Genomic DNA, 16,596 nt, shown 5'->3' with positions numbered 1-16,596 from the left:
GGAAGGTCATTGGCTAATAAAGGAACTGCCTTGGCCCATTTCATTGGTTAGAAGATAGGTGGGAGGAGTAGACAGAACAAAACGCTAGGAAGAAGAGGAAGTGAGCTCAGACTCGACAGCTCTCCTCTCGGGAGCAGACGCCTCAGCAGAGACGCCATGCCCCGCTCCCAGGCAGACACACGCGATGAAGCTCCGACCTAGAATCTTCCCGGTAAGACCGGTGCTCACAGATTATTAGAGATGGGTTGATCGGTATTTCAGAATTAGCCAGTAAGGGCCAGAGCTAAAGGGCCAGGCAGTGATTAAATGAATACAGTTTGTGTGTTGTTATTTCGGGGCATAAGCTAGCCGAGCAGGCGGCTGGGGTATTGAGGACGCAGCCCCGCCGCAGCGCCCTTATTACTACACTGAAGCTCTCCAGACATGTATGTAAGAATCCACCTTAAACAGGTCAGATACACTCCCTTCTCAATTCGCTGGTCCTGACACCCTCCTCCTCAATTACTAGGGCCTAAAGAAAAACTTTTTCTTCCTAAACTTAACCTTGGCCTCTGCTCTGCCAACATTTGCCAGGCCCAAGAGACACTGGACAGTTTCATACCACAAATCTTGTGTAGGAATGAAGCAACCAGCTCCCCCAGGATGTGACCAACACCCAGCTTTCTCAGGTCCCCCAAGACTCCAATGTCCACAAATCAGCAGGAAGCAGTCTTGAGAACTTGATACCTTCACCCCCTTAACCTGCCATGCCTAAGTCCTCGCCTTTTTATTATAAGAGAAAAATAGAAATGCTATAATTCTGCTGGTCTTTCCTGTTACATGGGTATCCTGTCCCTTTAAGAGACAAACACCACCTACCCCCAATCTCCCCCTTCCCACCTAGGCAAGCTAATCTTGGGCATCCTCTCCTCTTCTCTTCTCTTCTCTTCTCCTCCTCTTCTTTTTCTTCTTCTCTCTCTCTTTCTCTCTCTCTCTCTTCCCCTTTCTCTCTCTCTCTATTTCTCTCTTCCTCCCATAATCCCCTTCTGATGTGGATTTCCCTCTGTATGCTGTGAATATCATTGATGAATAAAGAAACTGCCTTGGCCTGTTGATAGGGCAGAGTAGAACTAGGTAGAGAAAACTGATCTAAATGCTGGAAGAAAGAAGGCAGAGTCAGAGAGAAGCCATGTAGCCCGGCCAGAGAGAGACACTGGAACGTTACCCGGTAAGCCACAGTCACGTGGCAATATACAGATTAAGAGAAATGGGTTAAATTAAGATGTATGAGTTAGCCAGAAATACACTTAAGCTATTGGCCAAACAGTATTGCAAATAATATGGTTTCTGTGTGATTATTACAGGGCTGAGCAGCTGGGAACAAACAAGCAGCCGCTTACAACACCCTTCCTCTTTTACCCTTCCCATTAAATAAATAAACTCTATACCCAAGCTTTCTCCACATGGTGTATCTGTCTATCTCCCACCCACTGTGGTCTCCCACCCACCAGGGACCTGCCAGGGTCACACCTGCTGCCATAAATCTTTCACCAGCTCTAGAAGTCCAACACCATGTTCTGGTCATCATGGCACCTACATACATGTGGTATGTACACACTCACACATAAATGAAAATGAATCTTTTTTAAGCAGCTCTGTTTGCCTCTAGGGCCTAGAGCAAGGGTTTATTGGGAAGAAAACTGGGAAATTAGATTGTTGGCAACATAAATATTAATTGGAATCAGTAGACTGATTTGCTAAAATGACAAGATAAAATGTACCTTGCATTGTATGTAAGTTTTATCTCATAAAATGTAAACAAATACTGAATCCTGGTTGGTTAGCTGCTTTCTTTTCTCTTTAAAATTTCTACTTGCGCATTTGTGTATCTCCGGGTGTGTGCCATATGTGTAGAGATATCTGCAGTAGACAAAGGAGGATATTGGATCCCCGGGGACTGGAGTTTTGAGTCACCTAACAAATGTCCTCAGAACCAAATTCAAGTCCTCTGGAAAAGCTGAAAGCACTCTTAACTGTTCAACCATCTCTCCAGCCCCTTGTTAGTTGTTTGTGGAGGTGCTGGAGGGGTGGTAGTGCTGGTGTTGTGTTGTGTTGTTTTGTTTTAATGATTATAAAGGTGGAACTCCTAGCTTCCAATGGATTAATGTAATCCGTTTCCCCTCTTCTCCCACTGCAAATACTGCACACACACGGCACACAATGATGTGCAGGAAAAATATCCAAATATAGAAAATAAATGAAGAAAGAAATTTAAAAAGACAGGACAGACAGAATCCAACTCACAAAAGGCAACGCATGCTCTGCCTGGGTTTACACATTGGAAATCACTGACAATGCAAGTAGAGAGAAATAGCAGCTATCAGCTATGGGACTATTTTAGTGAAGAACAGAAATGGCAAGATGCAAAGACAGAGGCCCTGGGAATGATGAATGTTGCTGGTTGGCGGCAGAAGGCAGGAAAGTAATGCCATACAACAGAACTCATGTGGGAGGTTTATTGGGGGAAAGGGACGGGGCACAGAGAGTAGCAGGTATAGCTGTCTCATGCCCTTGCCTGCCTGCTCTGGCCAGTACCCAGTCCCAGGATCTCCACCCCCCTGCCATACTCTTCTTGCCCTCTGATGCCTTAAAGTTGGACCACAGGTCCTACTAAGTCAGAGCTTCTCAGATGCCAAGCTCTGGAAGCTTGACTCAGGACCAAAGAGCTCCAGGGTGTCTGCCCTGTGTGGATAGAATGCCAAAGCCTTGGTCTTGACAAACCACCCCTCTAATAGAGAAACCAGTGTTTTCCCCTGGCTTTACACTCCCTGCTGCTGTCTGCAAAAGTTGACCATTGTACCCAGCTCACAGTGGCTTGCCCAGCAAATCAGACTTGGCCCTGGCAGCCAAGTCTTTCTTCATGTACTCTGCAAAGCCATAGCCCTTAGAGTGTCCTGTGCGCTCTCTGTACACCACGAAGCAGCGCTCCAGGCTGCCAAAGGGCCACACCAGCTCCTCACACTGCCTGGGTCACGCTGGGCGGCAGCTTGGCCACACACAACAGAGAGAGCATCTGTAGGCTGCAGCTGAACTGACAGCTCCCGCTCTCGAAGGCGGCTCTGGTGGAAGGCCTTGAGGGCAGCTTCAGCCTGCTCCCCGTTCAGCAGGGTCACGAAAGCTGTCCCTTTGTATTTGTCCACCAACAGTCCTTGAGTTCTTAGCCTCTCAGAAGATCTCGATCGCGTACTTCCTGGTTGGTCAAGTCCCCCGGAAGACCCCAGATCAGTATCTTGCGGCGGTTAGGGAACTGATACTCAGTATGTTCCAGGCGTTTCCGGATCTCTTCCGGATCCAACGGCAGCAGCTCTTGTTCAGGAGCTTGGCAATCTCATTCTGGGAAGTTGCCTCTTCGGCCTCCAGGCTGAGCAGCAGCTGGTGAGTCAAGAACTTTAAATCTTTTTTTTTTAATTTCCAACTCCTCCCTGCCTCCCATTTCCCTCCCCCTCCCCCCACTCTCCACTCCCCACTCCCCTCTCCCTCCCTCTCTAGTCCTAAGAGCAGTCAGGGTTCCCTGCCCTGTGGGAAGTCCAAGGTCCTCCCCTCTCCATCCAGATCTAGGAAGGTGAGCATCCAAACAAGCAAGGCTCCCACAAAGCCAGTACATGCAGTAGGATCAAAACCCAGTGCCATTGTCCTTGGCTTCTCATCAGCCTTCATTGTCCGCCATGTTCAGAGAGTCCGGTTTTATCCCATGCTTTTTCAGTCACAGTCCAGCTGACCTTGGTGAGCTCCCAATAGATCAGCCCCACCATCTCAGTGGGTGGGTGCACCGCTCGCGGTCCGAACTTCCTTGCTCATGTTCTCCCTCCTTCTGCTCCTCATTTGGACCTTGGGAGGTCAGTCAGGTGCTCCAATGTGGGTCTCTGTCTCTATCTCCATCCATGGCAAGATGAAGGTTCTAAGGTGATATGCAAGATATTCGTTAGTATGGCTTTAGGATGCGGCCATTTCAGGCTCTCTCTGCTCAGCTGCCCAAGGATCTAGCTGGGGACATCTCCCTGGACACCTGGGAACCCCTCTAGAGTCAAGTCTCTTGCCAACCCTAAGATGGCTCCCTTAATTAAGATATATACTTCCCTGCTCCCATATCCACCCTTCCTTTAACCCAACCATCCCATATCTCCAAGCTCTCCCCATCCTCCCCTTCTCACTTTTCTCTCCCCATCTTCCCTTTCCCCCATCCCACCCCACCCCCACCCCCCAGTTCCCAATTTTTGCCCAGCAATCTGGACTACTTCCAAGATCCAGGAGGATAACTATATGTTTTTCTTTGGATTCACCTTCTTATTTAGCATCTCTAGGATCACGATTATAGGCTCAATGTCCTTTATTTATGGTAATAAAACAATTATGAGTGAGAACATCCCATGTTCATCTTTTTGGGTCTCAGTTACCTCACTCAGGATAGTGTTTTCTATTTCCATCAATTTTCATGCAAAATTCAAGATGTCATTGTTTTTTACCACTGAGTAGTACTCTAATATGTATATATTCCACACTTTCTTCATCCATTCTTCCATTGAAGGACATCTAGGTTGTTTCCAGGTTCTGGCTATTACAAATAATGCTGCTATGAACAGAGTTAAACAAATACTTTTGTAGTATGATAGGGCATCTATTGGGTATATTCCAAAGAGTGGTATTGCTGGGTCCTAGAGTAGGTTGTTCCCAAATTTTCTGAGAAACCGCCACACTGCTTTCCAAAGTGGTTGCACAAGTTTGCATTCCCACCAGCAATGGATGAGTGTACCCCTTACTCCACAACCTCTCCAGCAAAGGCTATCATTGGTGTTTTTGATTTTAGCCATTCTGACAGGTGTAAGATGATCTCTCAAAGTTGTTTTGATTTGCATTTCCCTGATCCCTAAGGAGGTTGAGCATGACCTTAAGTATCTTTTGGCCATTCGAACTTCTTCTGTTGAGAATTCTCTGTTCAGTTCAGTACCCCATTTTTTAATTGGGTTAGTTAGCATTTTAAAGTCTAGTTTCTTGAGTTCTTTATATATTTTGGAGATCAGACCTTTGTCAGTTGCGGGGTTGGTGAAGATCTTCTCCCAGTCAGTGGGTTGCTTTTTTGTCTTAGTGACAGTGTCCTTTGCTTTACAGAAGCTTCTCAGTTTCAGGAGGTCCCATTTATTCAATGTTGCCCTTAATGTCTGTGTTGCTGGGGTTATATGTAGGAAGTGGTCTCCTGTGCCCATGTGTTGTAGAGTACTTCCCACTTTCTCTTCTATCAGGTTCAGTGTGTTCAGACTGATATTGAGGTCTTCAATCCATTTGGACTTGAATTTTGTGCATGGTGATAGATATGGATCAATTTTCATTCTTGTACACGTTGACATCCAGTTATGCCAGCACCATTTGTTGAAGATGCTCTCTTTCTTCCATTGTATACTTTTAGATCCTTTATCAAAAATGAGGTGTTCATAGGTTTGTGGGTTAAAATCCGGGTCTTCTATATGATTCCATTGGTCGACTTCTCTGTTTTTAAGCCAATACCAAGCTATTTTCAATATTGTAGCTCTGTAATAGAGTTTGAAGTCAGGGATGGTAATGCCTCCAGAAGTTCCTTTATTGTATAAGATTGTTTTGTCTATCCTGGGTTTTTTGTTTTTCCGTATAAAGTTGATTATTGTCTTCTCCAGATCTGTGAAGAATTTTGATGGGATTTTGATGGGGATTGCATTGAATCTATAGATTGCTTTTGGGAGAATTGCCATTTTTACTATGTTGATCCTCCCAATCCAAGAGCAAGGGAGATCCTTTCATTTTCTGGTATCCTCTTCAATTTCCTACTTCAAAGACTTAAAGTTCTTGTAAAATAGATCTTTCACTTCCTTGGTCAGAGTTACCCCAAGATATTTTATGCTATTTGTGGCTATCGTGAAAGGTGATGCTTCTCTGTTTTCCCTCTCTGCATCCTTATCCTTTGTGTATAGGAGGGCGACTGATATTTTGGAGTTGATCTTGTATCCTGCCACATTACTAAAGGTGTTTATCAGTTGTAGGAGTTCTTTGGTAGAGTTTTTGGGGTCACTTATGTATACTATCATATCGTCTGCAAATAACGAAAGTTTAACTTCTTCCTTTCCAATTCGAATCCCCTCAATCCCCTTATGTTGTCTTATTGCTATTGCTAAAACTTCAAGCACTATATTGAAGAGGTATGGAGAGAGTGGACAGCCTTGTCGTGTTCCTGATTTTAGTGGGATGGCTTTGAGTTTCTCTCTATTTAATTTGATGTTAGCTATCGGCTTGCTGTAAATAGCTTTTACTATATTTAGGAATTAACCTTGTATCCCTAATCTCTCCAAGACCTTTATCATAAAGGGGCATTGAATTTTTTCAAATGGTTTTTCAGCATCTAATAAAATGATCATATGTTTTTTTTCTTTCAGTTTATTTATATGATGGATTACATTGGTAGATTTTCATATGTTGAACCAGCCCTGCATCTCTAAGATGAAGCCTACTTGATCATAATGGATAATTTTTCTAATGTGTTCTTGGATTCAGTTTGCCAGTATTTTATTGATAATTTTTGTGTCGATGTTCATGAGTGAGATTGGCCTGTAATTCTTTTTCTTGGTTGAGTCTTTGTGTGGTTTTGGTATTAGGGTAACTGTGGCTTCATAAAAGGAATTTGGCAATGACTCTTCTGTTTCTATATTGTGAAATACATTAAGGAGTAAAGCTATTAGCTCTTCTTGGAAGTTCTGTTAGGATTCTGCATTGAAACCATCTGGTCCTGGGCTTTTTTTGGAAGTGAGGTTTTTTTATAACAGCTTCTAATTCTTCGCGACTAACAGGTCTATTTAGATTGTTCTCCTGGTCTTGGTTTAACTTTGGTATATGGTACTTATCTAAAAACAAATGTCCATTTCTTTTACATTTTCTAGTTTAGTGGCATACAGGCTTTTGTAGTAAGATCTAATGATTCTCTGAATTTCCTGTGTCTGTGATTATGTCTCTTTTCATTTCTGATCTTATTAATTTGCGTGTTCTCTTTCTGCCGTTTGATTAGTTTGGATAGGGGTTTGTCTATCTTGTTGATTTTCTCCAAGAACCAACTCTTTGTTTCATTGATTCTTTGGATTGTTTTCTGTCATTCTATTTTGTTGATTTCAGCCCTCCGTTTGATTATTTCCAGTCTTCTACTTCTCCTGGGTGAGTCTACTTCTATTTTTTCTAGAGCTTTCAGGTGTGCTGTTAAGTCTCCAATGTGTGTTTTCTCCGTTTTCTTTAAGTAGGCACTGAGTGCTATGAACTTTCCTCTGAGCACTGCTTTCATAGTGTCCCATAGGTTTGAGTATGTTGTGTCTTTATTTTCATTAAGTTCAAGGAAGACTTTAATTTCTTTCTCTATTTCTTCCTTGACCCAGGTGTGGTCAGTTTCCATGAGTTTGTCAACTTTCTCAGGGTAGCATTGTTGTTGAATTCCAACTTTAATCCATGGTGACACAGGTGACACTAATATTTTTTTGTATCTGTTGAGGTTTGCTTTGTTACCAAGGGTGTGGTCAATTTTCGAGAAGGTTCTATGAGCTGCAGAGAAGAAGGTATATTCTTTCCTATTTTGGTGGAATGTTCTATAGATGTGTGTTAAGTCCATTTGCTTCATTACCTCCATTAATTGTCTTATTTCTCTGTTAGGTTTCTCTCTGATTGACCTGTCCATTGGTGAGAGAGGAGTGTTGAAGTCTCCTACAATTAGTGTGTGTGGTTTGATGTCTGCCTTGAGTTCTAGTAATGTTTCCTTTATGTACATGGGTGCTTTTATATTAGGGGCATAGATATTCAGGATTGAGACGTCATCCTGATGAATTGTTCCTGTTATGAGTATAAAGTGTCCATCTCGATCTCTTCTGATTGATTTTAGTTTGAAGTCAGTTTTGTTAAAAATTAGTATGCCCACACCTGCTTGTTTCTTAGGTCCATTTGCTTGAAAAACCTTTTCCCAACCCTTTACTCTGAGTAGATGTCTGTCTTTGTGGTTGAGGTGTGTTTTTTGTAAACAGCAGAATATTGGATCCTGTTTTCATATCCAATCTCTTAGCCTGTGCCTTTTTATAGGTGAATTGAGTCCATTGATATTAAGTGATATTAATGACCAGTGGTTGTTGACTCCGGTTATTATTATTTTTTGGTAGTAGAATTTGTGTGTTTCCCTTCTTTGAGTCGTGCTGGTGAAGGGTCGCTAGATGTCTGAGTTATTGTAGGCAGTGTTGGCAATGTTGGATTCCTTGGGTTGTGATTTTCCTTCTATTACTGGATTTGTGGTTACGTATTGTTTAAATTTGTTCTTATCTTAGAATATTTTGTTTTCTCCATTGATAGTGAACGATAGCTTGGCTGGCTATAGTAGTCTGGGTTTGCATCCATGGTCTCTTAATTTCTGCAGGACCTTCTGGCTTTCATGGTTTCCATAGAGAAGTCCAGTGTAAGTCTGATAGGTTTACCTTTATAATTTACTTGACCTTTTTCATTGCAGCTCTTAATATTCTTTCTTTAATCTGTATGTTTTGTGTTTTGATATTATATGGCGAGGGGAAGTGGTTTTTTGATCCATCTATTTGGTGTTCTGTATGCTTCTTGAATATTCATAGGAATATCTTTCTTTATGTTGGGAAAGTTTTCTTCCATAATTTTGTTAAATATATTTTCTGGGCCTTTGAGCTGTAATTCTTTTCCTTCTTCTATTCCTATTATTCTTAGGTTTGGTCTTTTTATTGTGTCCCATATTTCCTGAATGTTTTGTGATGAGAATTTGTTGGATTTGTTTTTTTCTTTGATCAATACGTTTATTTTCTCTATGGTGTCTTCAGAGTCTGAGATTCTTTCTTCTATCTCTTTTATTCTATTGGTTATGATTGTTTCTGTAGTCTCTATTCATTGACCTAGATTTTCCATATCCAGCCAGCCCTTGGTTTGTGTTTTCTTCCTTGCCTCCATTTCAGTTTTCAATTCTTGGACTGTTTCCATTACCTGTTTGATTGTTTTTTCTTGGTTTCCCAGGGTATCATTTATGTATTTATTCATTTCTTCAAACTTTTTGTTATACTTCTCATTCATTTCTATAAGGGCGTTTTTAACACGCTGTGTAAGGGACTCTATAGCTTTCATAATGTGAGTTTTTTCCACTTCTTCTGGATTAGGGTGATCAAGACCTTCTGTTGTAAGATCCCTGGGTTCTGGTGTTTTCATGTTGTTTTTCAGATTGGTGGAGGAATTCTTGTCTTGGCGCCTGCCCATCTCTTCCTTCAAATGCTATCTGTTGGATCTTATGGAACAGGATTAGGTTCCCTTGCTGGCCAGGGACCTTGCTGGCTTAGAGAGTCAAGGAGAGCCAGTCAGTAAGTGGCTTTTACTCCATGGTAGCTGCTTTGGTTCCTGCCTTGAGGTTCTGGTCTTGACTTCCTTCCCTGACTTCCACTCATGGTAGCTTCTGATAGGAAAGTGAAAGGGAAGTAAACCTTCCTTCCTCAAGTTGTTTTTGGTCATGATGTTTCTTCACAGTAAGAGAAAGCAAGTATACTGTGTCCATACCCAGTGAAGGACAACATCCAGAGCCTGTTATAATTCAAATGATTCCACCTAGTATGATTATTAGAGTGGAAGGGGTTTCTATTAGGTTTGGATGTGTGTTTGGATCCTGTGTTTGAACACTGATCCCTAGCATGTGGCCATGTTTCAAAGTTGTGGAAAACCTGGTAAATAAACCCAGAAGGAAAAGGTAAGTCGTGGGGGTGTTGTAGAATATTATTTTAAGGTGTGTGACTTCTGTTTAGATTGCACTTGTTGAACTCTGTGAAGCTGTGATGCTTTGCCTGTCTAAAACACCTGGTGGGCTAAAACGTAAGGCAGGAGAAAGGATAGGTTGGTCAGCCACACAGAGAGTATAAATGGAAGGAGAAATTGTAGAGGAAGGAACAGAGAAAGAGCAAGAGAACAAGGAGAGGAGGATGCTAGGGGAAGCTATCCAGTTACCCAGCCACTGAGTAAGAATAAAAGTAAGATAAACAGAGGGGAAAAAAAGGAAAAAGCCCAGAGCCAGAGGGAAAGGTGGACAGGATAATTCAAAGGTAAGAAAAGCTGGCAAGAAAGAACCAAGCTAAGAAATTGTAAGTAAGAAGAAGCTACTGTGTGTGATTTAATTGGGAGCTGGTGTCAGGTCCCCAAAAGAACAAAAGAATGAAAAGAACAGACATGATGAACAAAAAAGGTAGATACAGTGAATGCTAACTGGGTGTAACCAGCCTCCCCAGGCCCCTACCTGCCAACTGACCAGGGCAGCCTTCCTGTACTTAGGGACAGAATGTGAAGAAAACCAGTGATCTAAGCCAAGTCATCATTGGTCCATTTCTTGCTCTGACCTCACAATGACAGAACCCTGTTGCCGCACAGCTCTGGCTGAGGCTGCCTCCTCTCCTTACAGTGCAGAGGCTGATCTTCAGTTGAAAGAGTGATTTAGATAGAAGTGAGCTGGTTGCACTTGGATATTCATGAATTGTTGAATCTGAACACAGTGAGTTTCCTTCTAAGGTAACAGATTAGGGGTTTAGAGGTTTGGATTTCCAGGATTTAAAATCACCCTTTCTTCCTTTCTTTCTTCCTCAGTCTGGGGTATAAATTGGAGCAATTTTTATTATCTGCATCAATTAGATGTTTACTCTATTTTAATCTTTAGTTTTAATATTTTCTCTGGGTTCATTCTTTCGTTCACCATTTTAAAACATTTGTTTACATTGACTCTACAACATGAGTATTCTCACAGTGACATTTACCTACACGCACATGGAAAGCTTTGACGACATTCCCCCGATCTCACTACCTCCTGCCCACCCCTTCCAAGTCCCTTCGTGTTCTCATTTTTTCACTCAGCCTTCCTGTACTTGGTGACAGAATGGAAAGAAAACCCGTGAGCTGTGAAAAGCCACCATTTGTCCTTTTCTTGCTCTGACCTCACAATGACAGGCGCCTGTGCCCTCACAGCTCTGGCTGAGGTTGCCTCCTCTCCTTACAGTGCAAGCGGGTTCATGGCGTGGAAAGTGGTTGGAGCTCTGTGCTGGTGAAAGAAACTGCTTGGACTTTCAAGAGCTGCTGGACTCCAACATAGTAAGTTTCCCTCCAGCTTTGTTGCCTTTGATTGTTGTTGTTGTTGTCTGTGTATTTGTGCATTTTCTGGCTTGATTTATGAGCTTACTTTTTCATGTTCTTTTTTTTCACTCTCTGGTCATTTTGCGGGTGTATGGAGAGGAGAATTCAATACAGAGATTCTCTGTGTAGCTCTGCCCTTCTTGGAACTCACTCTGTAGATATGACTGACCCCAAACTAAAAGATCACCTGCTTTGCCTTCTGAGTGTTGGGATTAAGGGCATGTGCCACCACAGCTTGGCAGTTTTTATTTTTAAGTTGTGCTTTTGGGGGTATAATTTTTAATATTATTATTTTATGTGTATGAGTATTTTGTTTTTATGTCTGTGTGTGCACCATAAGCCTCACACCTGTGGAAGTCATATGAGGGAGACAGATTAGCTAGAACTCGAGTAACAATTGATTGTGAGCACCATGTGTGTTGGGCCTCAAACCAGGGTTCTCTGAAAGAGCAGGAGGTGCTGTTAAACACTAACTCATCTCTCCAGAACCGCTGCCTTTAGTTTTACTTCTTCATTTACTTTTGTTATGTGTTCTTTGGTTCCTTTCTCTTTTCTCATTTCAAGCCTTTCCTTGTTATGGCGTACCATATCATAGGAACAATTTAGTCCTGGCAATCGCAGGAACATCTCTAATGCATTCTGAGCACTTGATCATGTGATTAACCCACGCTGCTATGCTTTCTTCTCACACGACCTCCTCCACATTCCTAGGAGCCCCCTCTTATGTTGAGGACCTCCTCCTGCTCCCAAGTTCCACATATGAGAGAAGAAAAGTGACACATTTGAAGGACTGGCTTATCCCATGTAGAGCGATCTTCTCCAGTGACAACCATGTTCTTGAGAGCCCCACAGTTTCATCCTTCTCTATGGCCGTCCTTCTGTATAACTGTGGCATTCTTGCCCTTAATTCTGTTTCAATGTTGTGTTGTCAGGCTAAATGCATAGAGCTATCCTTGCAAGGATCCTTGTGAGCATATTTTAACCATGAAGTATGGCCTGACTTATGTGAATTTGGTGAAAAGTATTAAGTAGTATTATTAAGGACTTTTACATCTATGTTCATCATGGAAATAGCCTCTATTTTTCTTCATTGTGTTTTCCTGGTTTTGGCATGAATGAGTTTGGAACTGCTAAGTACCTTTCTATTTTGTGGAGTATTGAGGAGCATTGACATTTGTTTTCAAGAGATTAGAAGGATTCATCAGTAGGTTTGCCTGCTCCTGGGCTTTCCTATGCAGATTCTTTCCTCATAAATATTTCAATCTTGTTCTTTATCATATCTTCTTAGTTGAATTTATATCAAGAAGTTTCTCAATTCCATCCACATTTTCCAGTCTATGGAAGGACTCTCAGGGTTTTCAAAAACAGATTTTGGGGATGGGTTAGGCTGGAGAGACAGCCCAGCAGTTAGGAGCATGGACTCTTCTCACAGAAGACCAGGTCTGCCTCACAGCAATCCCATGACAACATAACTTCCTGAAGTGCCGCACCTAGGGGATCTGTTGCCCTCATTTGTCCTTCCAGGTCATAGAAATAAAAAAGACTTATATCACTATTTGAAATGATATATAGTACATGTGAGTGTACATGTAGGCGACCACAAGTGTGTGTTTGTGTGTATACATATATATGTGTGTGTGTGTGTGTGTGTGTGTGTGTGTGTGTGTGTGTTTGCCCTTGCGATCATCCACGCATGTGTTTGGATGCCCTCAGAGGTCAGAGGTATAGGATCTCCTAGAACTGGAGTCAGTAATCCACGTGACCTGGGTCCTGAGAACCAAACACAGGTCCTCTGCCGGAATAGTAAACCTTCTGACCTCCTGAGTCATCTCCCCACCAAGACACTCTGGGTTTTGGGGGTTTCTGTTGTCTCATCAACTTCTCATGCATATGATTTTATTAATATCTTCTCTCTCAATGAGTGTTCAGTTCAAGTAAGAGGATGATTCTCCTGTCCAATCAGTGGCTCGTAGCTTCTGCGACCCTTTGTTTTCTTCTCTCAGTTTCTGGGTGAATCCGGCCAACCTGACCTGTGTTATGTTCTGCTGTCCACTGCTTTGGAAGGTACTTCCTTCCCTTCCTGAGCACTACGTAGCTGGTTAGGTTGCCTGAAGTATCTGTGACTCTTTTTCTCTTTGGAATGTAGGAATTCATAGTGATAAACATTCTCATTGGTGTGATTTAAACTGTTTGTTTAAAGTTCCCGTTGTGTTTCAGCGAGAACCTGGCCATGGAGGAGGTCAGAAAGACCCTCTACTGTGACAAGGAGACATTTAGCAGTATCTATCAAATGCTGACAACTCTGGGACGAGGAACTTTTGCCACAGTCAAACTGGCCTTTCACATGCCCACGGTCCGCTACGTGGCTGTGAAGATTCTGGCAAATGTGAATGGGGCTCTGCCCGGAACAACAATGAGGTTGATATAATGAGATCCCTCGTTCATCCGCAGATAATCAGGTTCTTTCAGGAGGTGCAGACACGGGACATGACGTATCTCATAATGGATTACACCTCCAAAGGGGACCTGTTGCGTCAGATTCGCAAACCGGGAGGCTTACAGGAGTGCGAGGCTCGAAGGCTGTTTGGACAAGTAGTACAGGCAGTGAAGTACTGCCACGACAACTGTATCGTCCACAGGGACATTAAGGCAAATAACATCTTGATCGACGCCTCTGGAAATGCCAAGCTCTGTGATTTTGGTCTGGCAGTCAGAGCTGTCCCTGGGACAAAACTAAAGACTTTCTGCGGCGCTCTGGCCTACTGTGCCCCGGAACTCTTCGGAGTGGAGCCATACGATGGCTATGCCAGCGATGTTTGGAGTTTAGGTGTGCTGCTCTACTTCATGGTGGCCAGGCACCTTCCGTTCCAAGCGAGCTCTTCTGCGGGCTTGAGGCAGCAAATTCTGGCTGCAAACTTCAGCGTTTCTCATCATGTCCCAAGTGACATTTTCAGCATCATTGTGGAACTCCTGATGATCAACCCCGACAGGACGCCCACCATCAGCCAAATCCTAAGGCTCCCCATGATCAGGGACAGCCAGGCATGGGCATCCATCCAGAGTCTCCCAGGCACCCCGAGCCCTAGCATTGTCGGCACCATGGCAGGCATGGGGTACCAACGTGAAGAAATGATTGAGTGTCTTAGAGACCAAAAGTATAACCAGGTGATGGCCCAATACCTGAGTCTGCAACACCGGGCACTTGGGGGAGACTGCTGCCATCACTGGGTGAAACCCGCAAAATCCATGCAGCCAGGCCTTGTCCTCAATCTGGTAGATCTTCACACCTTTTCTGGGACCGTCAGGAGAGCTGCTGAGCCTACTCCCCCAACTTTCATCGTGCCATCTGAGCCCCAGGAGAAAGAAGATGAGAATTACAGGCAGGGTGGCAGAAGCCATAGCGTGCCTGCCACCCTGTGCTGCCCACCTATCCCACCTGCGCTGTCCTGTGGCTGATTCCCTCATGAGCAGCAGCCTGGACAGCAGCAAGAGTTTCTCGCCATCGAAGATCGGGCTGTGTGGCAGCCTGACAGCGAGTGCCCAGACATCCTGATCTCTGTCCCACCCTCATGGGGCAGACCACAATGAGGCTGCAAATGATGCAGAGAAACTCTGGAGCTCACTGGGGACGGCTCTGCGTGTAACCCCCAAAGGCTCCTTCCTTGGGGACACACTGCAGGAAGAGATCATCACACAAGAAGTGACCACCAGACAAGAAGAAGCCATCACCCATGGTCAGCCCTAGGATGCTGGGCCAGCTTCCTCCCGAAACCAGAGGCGCCACCACAGGAAGAGGATCAAGAAAACCATTGTAAATTGCCTCAGACACCTATGTTGCTGCCTGCCTCCTGCAGAGAGTAACCATGCCTCCCATGAGAACCAGGCTCCACAGTCAGGGGATCCTAGAGGCACCCACAGAACCAGGTGAGCACCTTTCTCACTTCATCTGATTTGTACTTTTCCTCCTGTCCTTTGTGATAAATGATGCCTGTGTCCACTATGGCACACTGTGAGCGTAACAACCTGTCACTTCAGAAAGACCAGGTGTCCCCTGAAGTGTGACCTCAGGCTTGTTGAGCAACAGAGGGACAGCAGAGATGCTGAGCCAAGCAGGGAGAGGTGGGGGCAAGGCCAAAGGAGGCAAAGATTCCTTGGAGGAACAGTCGGGTACTTGGGCGCTGCAGGGCAGTGCACTAAGTCTTGTGTGTTTTGAAGTCACTAAGAGTCTCCTTCCTGTGCCTTTCTCTTTGAAGCCCTGAAGAGGTCAAGCCCCAGCTCCATGGCTTCTGAACCATATGTTGGGGATCGGTCTGGATGAGATTCAGACAGCCCCTCTGGGGACTCAGGCCAGATGCCCAGGACACCGTCTGGCCACAGGCCCCTCCTGCAGAGGAAGAGCTTCCACCCCAGAGAACATCTATCTCTCCAGGTAAAATCCCAGGCAGGAAGGGTAGGCAAGAGACCCAGAGAAGACTGTGCGACTGGTGTGGTGGTCCATCTCTCCAGCTGTCTTCCTCATTAGAACCATCCTCTGTATCTTCTGTGTTCAAGAATGTGTCCCTAAGTGTTCCCCCACTAGGAGAACACATTTCTGCCTCTTATATGCTCTTTCCTCTCAGCAACCCAATCTGAGAAGAAAGGAGTGTCTTACTCCACTCTGGGGTGAGAAGAGCTCCCCAGAACCCCATGCTTCTGGGAAAGTACATGCCACGAGATCCTTTCCTGGCCTCAGCCACTGGACCAGGCTAAACTACAGAAACTGAGGAGAACTTCTCAGGAGACTCTGGCCAGCCTGGGAGGCTGATCTGCCCTGACACTGTGATCCCCTCTGACTGCTGTATTGTTCCCCTGCCCTCTACGCACTCGAACACGCACCCACTGGTGAGTCTCTCTCTCTTCTGTGTCTCTGTATTTGTGTTTCTTGCTCAGGCAGGCCAGCTGCTCTGTCAGATGTTAACCCCAGGATATCACCAGCTGCTCAGTCATATGTTAACCCCCAGGGAATCACCAGCTGCTCTGTCATGTGTTAACCCCAGGGAATGACCAGCTGCTCTGTCAAATGTTAACCCCAGGGAATCACCAGCTGCTCTGTCAGATGTTAACCCCAGGGAATCACCAGCTGCTCTGTCAGATGTTAACCCCAGGGAATCACCAGCTGCTCTGTCATGTGTTAACCCCCAGGGAATGACCAGCTGCTCTGTCAGATGTTAACCCCAGGGAATGACCAGCTGCTCTGTCAGATGTTAACCCCCAGGGAATCACCAGCTGCTCTGTCAGATGTTAACCCCAGGGAATCACCAGCTGCTCTGTCAGATGTTAACCCCCAGGGAATCACCAGCTGCTCTGTCAGATGTTAACCCCAGGGAATCACCAGCTGCTCTGTCAGATGTTAACCCCAGG

At 44.5% G+C, this 16,596-nt stretch overlaps 1 protein-coding gene across 1 annotated transcript; it reads left to right on the top strand.

The window, feature by feature from the left end:
• The first annotated feature begins 2,333 nt into the window (after positions 1-2,333).
• LOC142844187 (sperm motility kinase X-like) lies at positions 2,334-14,652 on the top strand. Its single transcript, XM_075962486.1, is given in 4 exon segments — positions 2,334-2,439; positions 3,186-3,414; positions 13,414-13,589; positions 13,592-14,652. Coding segments are annotated over 4 exon segments (1,572 nt in total).
• The last annotated feature ends 1,944 nt before the right edge of the window (positions 14,653-16,596 follow it).

Source organism: Microtus pennsylvanicus, chromosome 2 (genome assembly GCF_037038515.1).
Source record: "Microtus pennsylvanicus isolate mMicPen1 chromosome 2, mMicPen1.hap1, whole genome shotgun sequence".
In the NCBI taxonomy this organism is placed as follows: domain Eukaryota; kingdom Metazoa; phylum Chordata; class Mammalia; order Rodentia; family Cricetidae; genus Microtus; species Microtus pennsylvanicus.
The sequence above is the reverse complement of the archived record's forward strand: the minus strand, read 5'-3'. Positions and strand labels throughout refer to the sequence as shown.